Source organism: Argentina anserina, chromosome 2 (genome assembly GCF_933775445.1).
Source record: "Argentina anserina chromosome 2, drPotAnse1.1, whole genome shotgun sequence".
Classification (NCBI taxonomy): Eukaryota; Viridiplantae; Streptophyta; class Magnoliopsida; order Rosales; family Rosaceae; genus Argentina; species Argentina anserina.
The window spans coordinates 16,211,416-16,222,299 of record NC_065873.1 but is presented as its reverse complement, the minus strand read 5'-3'; the positions used below and the strand labels follow the sequence as shown (position 1 = coordinate 16,222,299).

The window sequence follows — 10,884 nt, the reverse complement described above, 5'->3', positions numbered from 1 at the left end:
AGACGGAACAATGATATTTTTGATACATAAGTATATGCACTAATATCATATTATGCTTCTTATATCCATTGTGATCAGGCATGTAAAGCTAATCATTCAAATCTTATCAATTTTTTAAAGAAATTTGGATTGAGATCATCCCATGCAAAGGACATGTATTCTCACTGTGTTCAAGGATTGAATCCAACGACAATTATGTGGATTAACTTAACCAACTTGCAGACACTTTAAATAATTTATGATGTTGGTTGATGTGTCGACACGCTGATCACGTGTCATCACACCATTCACTACTAAAACTACTATTACTTATGCTAGTTACAAACCCACTTGGTCTCACGAAAAATGACTAAAGTACTAGTCTTGATATTGGTAAATTGTAATGCGCACCAATCTTTCCATTTATGGTAATGTAATTTTTGCATAAACAACTTATTACTCACTAGTTTTTGGCTATTACCTTAATCATTGTAAAAGGAATTACAATCGATAACATCGAAAAATCGAAATACTTGAGCTCGCCAGAATTGACACGGATCTAGAATCTTTGAGCTTTAACTAAATTAACCTACGTGCCAAATTGCGACGCCACATCGCATAATGATGAAGCCAACTAATGTGAATAAATGTTCTCACTGGAAACGAGCATCCGGATAGTCCGCTATATTGCAACTTTGACAAGTGATCTCTTTTTCCGTTAGATATGTGGAATATCACTTTGATGAGACAGTCTTCCCGTCGTTAGGGGGAGATAAGAACAAAGAATGTTCAAGTGCAACGACAGGAATTGTCGTGCTTTGTCCCCACTGTGTCTCATCTTGATCCTCATTATTGCACAAAGTGATGAGATCATAGATATTAGCTGCAAATAGGCTTGCAAGGTTCAATGTCCTAAGAAGAGGGCATGACGCCACCCAAAAGGACTTGGGCATTGCGTTGCCACCATAGATGGTGGCATGTTGGCACCATAAAGTGGCATAAATGGTGTCATAGGCCATGGCTCTCCAAGGAAGAGGGGGAGACCACCTTATGTTCGATATATACTCGATTAAAGAAAGAAAGCGAGTTTGGCACAATTGGATCTATTGATCCATAATCTCAAATCCGCCTTATGAGAATTCCTGGATTTTGATTATCACTGGGGGACGCCTCAGATGTTAGAACAAATCCTTGAATATATAGAGATCTCTACCAAGTATAAACCACATGAGGATGTAGGATATTGAGTCTTCATATCGAACCATACTTTGTTGAGAAATAACAATGTAGTAATTTTGGCCCAATGGAAAGAAGTGATCCAGCATGAACTAAAGTTCACTAACAAAGAGATAGGTATTTGGGCAGGTGAAGCCGACACCGCAAGTGTAAACCCTATCATATATCTTTGTTAGGATGCGTATGAGAATTAAGAGTATAGACTCACCTTATGGCGCAAGGTCTCTCACAAACGCACTGGAATCGACTACGAGGAAATATTCTTTTGTAATGGACCATAAAGAAATATTCTCGTAATGGATGTCATTGCACTCCACTACCTTATCAGTTTGGTAGTTTCCGAAAAACTGACAAATGCAGCTTATGAATGGTGAAATAAGGTATCTCTAAGGGGATCGAAATTAATAGATATACATGAAAGTCATAGAACAAACTTTATCCACCAAAGAAATGGTTCTAGATCACGTAGCGTTACAAAAAGAATTGAAACGTTCACGAAGTAAAATACTTGATTATGAATAGGGATCAAATGTGTTATGTCATCGCGTATTCAATATGAATTTGCAGAGTCTTTTGATGAACTAAAAAGATGTCGCCATTACAAATCCTAAGTCGAGAATGAAAAAAATCATTGGGAAGACACAATCTCAAAATGGATCTTGAGGACTGTAATATTGATGATTAACCATCAATCGGCTTTTAAGCACTCTAAATGTTAAAAGTGAGGCTTCCATAGCTCCCATGATCAGTCGAAGTCTTTAAAGATAGATCCGTTTTCGTCTAAATGAAAGATGACGAATAAGTGCCAGGAAATGAGATTCCCTATACATTTACAAAGACGCATTATTGCACTCAACACAATATACTTGACTCAACCTCTCATTCGATTTATAGCTTAGCGCCCACACAACAACAATACCTAAAGATTTAGGTTTATAATCCCTATAAAGAAAAGATAAAACGACATGATGAGAATGAATTCTATTCACGTCGTTACACATTTGGCGTAAAGAAATACGTACCAAATAAGATGCATCATTAAATATGCAAAAGTTATCAAAGCTCACATGATTAATGTAAAGATCAGTGGGAGGTGCAGACATCAGGGGGAGTCTAGCACATATATGCTAATCTTAAATGTAATAGGTACGTTGTGCTCTTTTCTCCTTCGACCGAGGTTTTATTTTCTCCCATTGGGTTTTGTTACTTGGCAAGGTTTTTAATGAGGCAACATCTTATGCACCATTATATTTTTAAACTCGGCACAAGGGGGAGTGTTGAAGGAAAAACACTATTAGTGTGCCTTCGTTGATGCAAATAAAGGAATAAGTTAATGACGTTTATGGTCAACGGATGTAACGGATCAATCACCATTATGTAGCCTTAATTGTCATTGTAATTACCATTTATTTCTATTGTAATCTTGACCCCTATATAAAGGGGATTATCAATGAGATGAGTAGATTATTCCATTTTTCCTACAACAACCAACTCTTTTTTCTTTTTCGGAAAAGAGTGGTTCTATTTGCACTTCAAAATTTACTAAATATTCAATTTTTTGTATGATTTTTATTACTATTTTGTCCTTCCAACTATTCAATTAAAAAAAACTCCACGTACGTACATTTCATTTTATACTTTTATTCTTCTTCTTTCCTCTTCACTAGATGATTTCTTCATAGATCCTTTTTAATTTCTCTTGAACACCCAGATCGAAGTTCCAAAACTAATGAATATGTCATATATTTGCAATATTGGTTTTGTGCTTTATAGTTGTTGATAATTTTCTTTGTTTTGTTTTAGTGAGATCTATCTGACCTTGATTTCTTGTTGTTGCTTTTCAAGGGTCTTGCTGTTGGAGATTTGGCGATGTTTACCAAGATGGAAGCTACTGTTGGTGTCTACATTGTTGGCAGAGTAGGACGATATATTTTGCACTTAGATTGGAGAAACTTTACCGATATGTCTTCATTGGAAAGAAAAAAAAATTGGGTTGATTTGTTGTTGCTTGGACGAATCCAATCTGATTTACTCGGTGAATCCTGATATAGAGAGAGATATACAATAGATGGAAAAGTGTGAACAAAATTGAAGATATGAGATTCAGACTCAACGTGAAAACAAAGAATATACAACAATAACAAAATGGACAATTTGTGAGAAAAATAAAGATAGTGAGGTACACTTGGTAAAAATGGAGGTGTATTTGGAATCCCCATTCGGAAAATAGTCAAATACTAATTCATTCTTATATGGGAAAAGACTAAGTGACTAACTCATTTGTCAAAGTATTTAGTTTTCATTATCACTAAAATATCATGATGAGAAAAATAGTAAGGAAACCTCTAAAGTCTAAACAAACTTATTATATCTAACGTACACATAACTATGACACGTTTATCCTAAACAAACTACAAAAAATCGATGACAAATTCTTTAAATTAAAGAATGAGAATATGTATGTATGGTTTTCTGGCTTTCCTCATTAATCCAATTCAGGTGATTGTGTTAGTACCATTTCAGAATTCATAAAAAAAAAAAATTTATTTTACTTTACTTTGATTTCCCCATCGTCATTCCAAGTAAAGATTGCAATGTGTGGTTGTTAGATATATTGTGTTGTGTAAGTAATAAAATTATTTTGGCTATCAACTTATGGAAACAAGGAACATGTATAATCATCACATAACAATCAATTGCATGAAAGTATGGAAACTCCTACACGAAAAATGAAAATATGTCCTTCATTTACAGCCTTCATAAAGCAAGAACTATTTCTGAATCTCAAGTTCTCAAATAATCAATATTGCCATGAATGTGGAAGAAAATCATCATCACATTTCACATGACAAGTATTCACATTGAAGAACAAGGACCTACAAAGTGGACAAGTGAAGTGATTTCTCTCCATCCACTTCTCAAGGCAATCCACATGGAAAACATGAGTGCACTTTGACAATTGGCTCACCACATCTTCATCCTCAAACTCAACCAAGCAGACTGAGCAGGTTTCGGCGACGCGTTCACTCCTTTCGGTACTAGAATGACCCTGCAAATCCTGGAATCTAGCCACAGGAAGACTTAGCTGGTCTACATTGCAGCAAGCATGATCTTCCGGCTTGTAAATGTCAGTGAAATAAAGAATATCACTAATTATTCCAGCCAGAGCTTTCTTCAACTGCATAAATGGGATCCAAAAGCAGGTGTAGAAGAAAATGGTGGCCATGGTCAACCCCGACTGAGAAACCATTAGCCATATCATCTTCGCTGTTCAATGATCTTCAAGAAAATTTTAACCCGATTCTGAGATTCTCTCTCAAACCTTTTTGCTCTTTCACTCTCAAAGTCCCAAAACTGTTTGATTCTGTGAATACTAACAAGGCTAATGATCGACACCCTTTTTATAGCAACTAGTTTTGAGTGTTCCCTAGTCTTCAGAAACACTGCTTGTAGGTGATTTCTTAGCTCCGACTTCTATCTGCTATTTGATATATGATATAACAGGGCTGCTGTGTTATAATATTGAGAGGAAGGGGAGTGTATGACTCTGTCCTTCATAATTCATATGAACTAATTTGTAAAATATTATATATCCTACTTTGAAATCGGCGGAGGAGATGGGCCGGCGCCGACCCCACATTCTCATAAGAGGAACTAATGTATATTTTTGAAGATAAACAAGCACAAGTTGTATCTGACTCAATTTATAATACTAATTAGTAAAAGACTTAATCTTGAATGAAGCAAGTTTTGATTTATTGGGAAGCTCTTCTTAGTTGATCGAGCGCTGATATCGCATTCCTTAACTATTTTTGTAGTAACTAAACAGATAAAGCATGCAAATGCAGGTCCATGCTAGATTTTAAGTCTATAGGGAGACCAGAAGCAGAATGGTATATTATCTTGAGTTGAATCCAAAGATAAACTCAAAGATATCTTCAATCAGAAGCAGGAGCACTGCAGAGATATCTTCAAACACTAATCCAAAGATTAATGACTCAACAACAAGAAATGCAAAAGTTTCAACCTGTAAAACTGTACTCTCGCAGCATACTATGTCCAAATACCCATTGCCATTTCAGAATTCACCGATAAATACTTGATGTGATATCAGCACAATACATCAGAGCAGATTAAACAGTTAAATACACAGGAGATGTTCAAAATTCAATGCTGTATGACTACTCTAGTAGTCTATAGTCTATACTAGTTTATTTTTAATTTCTTATAATATGAATGCGCGTAGTCCAAGCAAGATTTCATTTAGCCTATAAGATTATTTCTTTTCTGGTTTTCATTTGTCTGGTATTCTAGTTGATCGAGCCTGGCCGTCTGTTTTGAGATGTATACCACCTCTTTCATATATTAAACTTCTATATCTGCTTAATATATAAGTCCAAGCTCAAACGACTGCGTAATTTGCTCCTCGACTCAGGTAACTGAACTTGTTTGAATACTATTTTTATACACGAGTAATGCTACCAATTTTATCTCTTTCTTGCCTTCAATCTTCTTCGTTATTCTAAGAGATCGATGCAGTTATTGTTGATTTGTTGACGCCATCTTTTAAAAAGTAACGCAAGTACGCAACCGCTCATTATTCAAAATAACTATACAGTAAAAAACTAAAACTGATCTTCGATTTGATTAATTTCCAGAACTGATTCCGACAATATATGATCTAAGCTCTTATCCTTGAACTGCTCCAATCACAGTACCATCTAGAGATGAGAAGAATCAGAAAAAGTTCAAAGAAGGATGAACACTGAAAGCTTGCTAGTTTTATACTACTTGGCTGGTCAATAATTAAGTGCACATGATTTAGAAAGTTTTGATAATCTCCATGCCATAATAAGAAAACTTGATGACTTCTAATTCTGATATGTATCCAGATGCATAAACTAGCATGTAATGATAATGTTACATCACCCAAGTTGTAGCATCCCCATGTATATATATTTTATCCTCACATGATCTAGGCCAAACACTATGGAGAGCTGTATATGCTTTTCCAGCAACATTGTTAATTGTTATCAACTAAAACATGCTGCACTTAATGAATCAACCCCACCCTTAATGGGGCAGTTTCATATTCTAGCCTAGGTAGGACTAGAAGTATATACCACCTTAAACCAGCAGAGGCATATAATAAAGCCGACCAAAATCGATAAGATCTTATAGAGCAAAGAGAAATTTGTTGGTGGATTGGTGCTTAGCATTCAAGCTTGGAAGAAGTATATAATATCCAAGGTCCTTTGAGGGGGAGCTGTATCTAGTCCAGGGACTGTGTCTTTCTTCAGTTTTGGTCACTAATAAACAATAACCGACCATCATGAGTTTTTTGTTTCACAAAAATGCTATTGCCTTTTGTGAGAATATAGGCGGTTGCATGTTTTGAGGGTTGTGAGTCATTTGGGTTGGCAACAAATAGTGTGACCAAATGCGTATGCTTATGGCAACCTAGAATGACCAGTGATCCTAGACATTGCATTCTACAAGGTATCTGCGAGCATATCTTCGAGCTACAACAGCCCAGTCATACCTTGCCAAAAATATATTCATTTAACTAATGAAGGAAAAAAAAAACCACTGTCAGGTAATGTGCTTTCTTTGCAGCAGAAACTATCCTGATCTTGCATAACCAGTGCTTTCTACTTAATAACCTGCAACCCAGCTCACCTCAGTAACATCCTTTACATGATTACAAAGTAAGCTAACCTTCAAGTCCTCTATATTCCTAACTTAGAACTTCACTACTACTATCATGCTACTGCTTAATCCTATTAATTCTACCATTGCCACCTCCGTAGCATCCTTTATCAATCATGCGGTTCTGTCCTGTCAAACTATGCCCTCGAGCTATCAATAAACCTATTTTGAGGGAACCTAGCAAACAAATAATGTACTAGTACAACTACTGTTGCCTGGATGATCTCTCCTATAGGCCCCATGGACCCATACTATTCACATGTACTACCTCCGTCAAAAAACTGGAATCCCACCATGACCAGCATAAGCTATGCTTTCACAATATAAGATACCAAAACGAGCTAACATGAATTTTCAACTATGCTGCACTGACTGTACAACAATACGAATAAAGGCTAAAGACAGAGAAGTAAATTGTAATACATGCTTTTTCTGGGGTTGAAATCAGTAAATGTGCTTTAAAAAGGTTGTTTCTTCATTAAGTTTTAAATTAATGGATAACATGGCATAGAATAAACAAGACAGGAAGTAGCTGTTTCCATAAGCAAAATGCAACAGGATAAATAAAATATGAATACAAAGTCCAAGCCACAGTTGCTTCTTTCCAGGGCTCAACAGATGTCTAAAATTTTTAGGCATAGGAAACCATTCTTACTAGTTGTGCATGACTTAAAGCAGGCGGAAGCATTACCCAATGATAAGGTTCGATATCCAAATCCATGATGACAGGGCCAACTGAGGACCTAAAACCCAAGGAGTGTGAAAACCAACCCTAAAAGTGATTCACAAAGGTATATGTAGTTTTGGAAAGTCTAAAATGTGGATCCGGCATTCACAGGGATGAGAAGTAAATTTAAATTTTGACCTCTGATAAAAAATTGAACAGACATAATTATACATGTATGACATAACAGTGACACCCTTTCATACTCCTCTGTCAACTGAAACCTCATTGAGTAACTTCTACCTGAGGTATCTGAAATTGCAAAGTATAGCAAGATTTCAATGCAACTGACCACTCCATATGAACTCCACATCATCATTGTTAGCTCTAAACTAGTAAAGAGTAATCAGAGGCGCCACAACGGTGACCACGATAACTACATTATAGTGGATTATAAAACTTAGGCAGACAAATGCTCAAAAACGACATTAAAGGACAAGTAATCATAGCTATCATTAACAAAAAGTGAATTTCCATTTGTGACACTGATGCTCTTCTCATGCTGCCCCTCATAAAACAGGGGCTGCATTGCAGTGTTTTAACATATCCAAAGAAACTCAATACTTTATGATGGAGACCAGAACAGAGAAACTTACAATTTCTTATGCTCCAAAGACACAACAAAACTCAGAAAATTTTCTTTGAATGGTTCTTCCCAAAGATAGCTTCCCACACCACTGGCGAAAACGACGCCCTCTTATCCAAAAACTCCCTGACAGCCTTCTCATTAACCACAAACCCCGTCTGCTTCAACTTCCCAATCACATTCTCACCTCCCTCCACCCCATTCTCCTTACACACCCCATCAACCAACCCCACAAAAGTCGCCACATTCGGCGAGTGGCCCGCTTCCAACATCTCCCCACAGAACTCAGCAGCCTCCTCCATGTCACCACACCTGCACAGCCCCTGCACAACCACATTGTAACTAAACGCATTCGGAATAATCCCATTGCTCTGCATCTTCCTGAAAATCCTCTTTGCATCCTCCGGCTTCTGGGCTTTACAAAACCCTTCCACCACAGCAGTGTATATCACCACCTCAGGAATAGTCCCCTTTTCGCGCATCGACCCGAAAAGCTTCATTGCCTCCTGTACCAGCCCATCTTTACACAGCCCATCAAGCATTGCCACCGCATTGGGAATCAAACCAGTCTCCTTCATCTTCTTGAATATCTCATTTGCTTCCTCCGGCGGCGACTCCACCGCCTCCTGGGGCTTCTCCTTCTTCGACTTCTCCAGACCCATCTTGAGCTTCTCGAGAAAGCTGCTGTCTTGCAATGGCGGACTAGGGTTTTCCCTCTTCCTCTCCAAATTGGGAGGGCTCTCTCTTCTTCTTTCGAAATTGGGCTGGGGATTCGATGGTCTCTGGCCTCTTAATGGCCTATTGGGTATCGGCTCCGGCGGGGACATTTCACGGCGGCGGCGATCAGTATCGGAGCTAAAACAACGTAGTTTTATCAACGAGCTAGAGGGCTGAGATCGGTTGGAAATGGAGGAGATGATGAGCTTAGAGACCCGGCCTTGAAACGATGGCATGGCCTCTGTGAATTTTGATCAATTTGACTCCAAAGTTTCAGTCTTTTTTGCTCTCTGGGGTTTAAGAGAGCGAAGGATTAGGGGTTTAAAGGTATAAACTTTAAAATACGATGAAGCTAATAGGTAGAGGGCGCATCGGTCATTTGGAGAAGGAAGGAGGGTAGAAATGGTATTTGAGAGAAACAGAAGGCTCAGTACTGAGTGAGTGAGGAGCCTCAGCTCTGTTGTGCTTTGAAAACGAGATAAGGCTCATGAATATTGAGCTGGCCGCATAACGAAGTCTCTCGCTTTTCAGCTATTCAGTTTTCTAACGCTGATTGAATCATAGGTATGTTATCTTTTTCACTTATATACAGATTCAGACTAGAAAAGTTTAGTCTTTGATAGAATTGTATTTGATTTTGTTGCTTCTGATTATGTTTATCTGTTGGTGTCATTGTATTTGATTTTGGGTTTTATAAGGAATTGCAAATGTGGGTTGGGATTGATGTGTTTTACATGTTATCAGGGGGGTGATGGAAACTAGCACCACTCAGAATGGTAGTAGTGGCATCATGTGGTTCTTCAGGGATAAAGGGTTTGATGATAAGAGTATTAGTGAAATGTTCAAGAAATGCAAGCGGCTTGAGAATGTGAATATGGAGAGTGCCTCTGAGAATTGGGCTTATTTGGAGAGTATTGGGATTCAAGAGAGGAAGCTACCTTCTGTTGTGTCAAAGTGTCCCAAGATACTTACTTTAGGTCTCCATGAGAAGCTTGTTCCTACTGTTGAGTGTCTCGCCACGCTTGGGAGCAAACCACGGGAAGTGGCTTCTGCCATTGCCAAATTCCCTCACATTCTGTCACATAGTGTGGAAGAGAAGGTCTGTCCGCTGTTGGCGTTCTTTGAGGCATTGGGTGTTCCTCAGAAACAACTTGGCAAAATGATTTTGCTCAATCCTAGGCTCATCAGTTACAGCATTGATACAAAGCTGAAGGACATTGTGGACTTTCTTGCTGATCTTGGCCTTGCCAGAGACGGGATGATTGGAAAGGTACTGGTGAAGAACCCATTTATCATGGGTTATAGTGTTGAGAAGAGACTGCGGCCTACTGCAGAGTTCTTGAAATCCATTGGTCTCACGGAGCAGGGTATTCAGACAGTGGCAACACACTATCCAGAAGTTTTGTGTAGAGATGTGGACAAGATTTTGAGACCCAATTTTGATTTCTTGAAAAGATCTGGATTTGAAGATGGGCAGATAGCAGCGCTGGTGACTGGTTATCCACCCATTTTAATTAAAAGCATTCACAATTCTTTAGAACCCAGAATCAAGTTTTTGGTAGAGGTAATGGGGAGACGAATCGATGAAGTCACTGATTATCCTGACTTCTTTCGTCATGGTTTGAAGAAAAAAGTGGAGCGGCGACACAAACTGTTGAAACAGGCGGCTACTAATTGCAGCTTAAGTGAAATGCTGGACTGTAATCAAAAGAAGTTCCAATTGAAGTTTGGTTTGGCTTGAAGAATCGGCCTAAGGTACTATCTCTCCCTTAACGTACTTCCATATTTGTTTATCTTGTATTGTAGCCTAGTGTGACAATGTACTTTCAATACACTTCAAAGAAGTCTTCCAATTTATAAAAATTCCATATGGTAGAATATTGGCTGTGATAGTTTCAGTTGTTAATATAGGAACCTAAATTTAATGTATAAT

General features: G+C 38.0%; 3 protein-coding genes across 3 annotated transcripts; 1 reads left to right on the top strand and 2 right to left on the bottom strand.

Annotated features, from left to right (window-relative positions):
• Window positions 1–3,976: 3,976 nt before the first annotated feature.
• On the bottom strand, window positions 3,977–4,544 carry LOC126784887 (RING-H2 finger protein ATL18-like). The gene has a single exon (XM_050510425.1). It carries the CDS (start codon window positions 4,475–4,477, stop codon window positions 4,016–4,018), a length of 462 nt encoding a protein of 153 aa, XP_050366382.1. The 5' UTR covers window positions 4,478–4,544; the 3' UTR covers window positions 3,977–4,015.
• Window positions 4,545–8,103: 3,559 nt separating this feature from the next.
• LOC126784882 (pentatricopeptide repeat-containing protein At4g38150-like) lies at window positions 8,104–9,247 on the bottom strand. The gene has a single exon (XM_050510417.1). It carries the CDS (start codon window positions 9,185–9,187, stop codon window positions 8,276–8,278), a length of 912 nt encoding a protein of 303 aa, XP_050366374.1. The 5' UTR covers window positions 9,188–9,247; the 3' UTR covers window positions 8,104–8,275.
• A 154-nt stretch (window positions 9,248–9,401) lies between these two features.
• On the top strand, window positions 9,402–10,838 carry LOC126784881 (transcription termination factor MTERF6, chloroplastic/mitochondrial). The gene is made up of 2 exons (XM_050510416.1): window positions 9,402–9,515; window positions 9,696–10,838. Exon 2 carries the CDS (start codon window positions 9,703–9,705, stop codon window positions 10,690–10,692), a length of 990 nt encoding a protein of 329 aa, XP_050366373.1. The 5' UTR covers window positions 9,402–9,515; window positions 9,696–9,702; the 3' UTR covers window positions 10,693–10,838.
• Window positions 10,839–10,884: the final 46 nt, after the last annotated feature.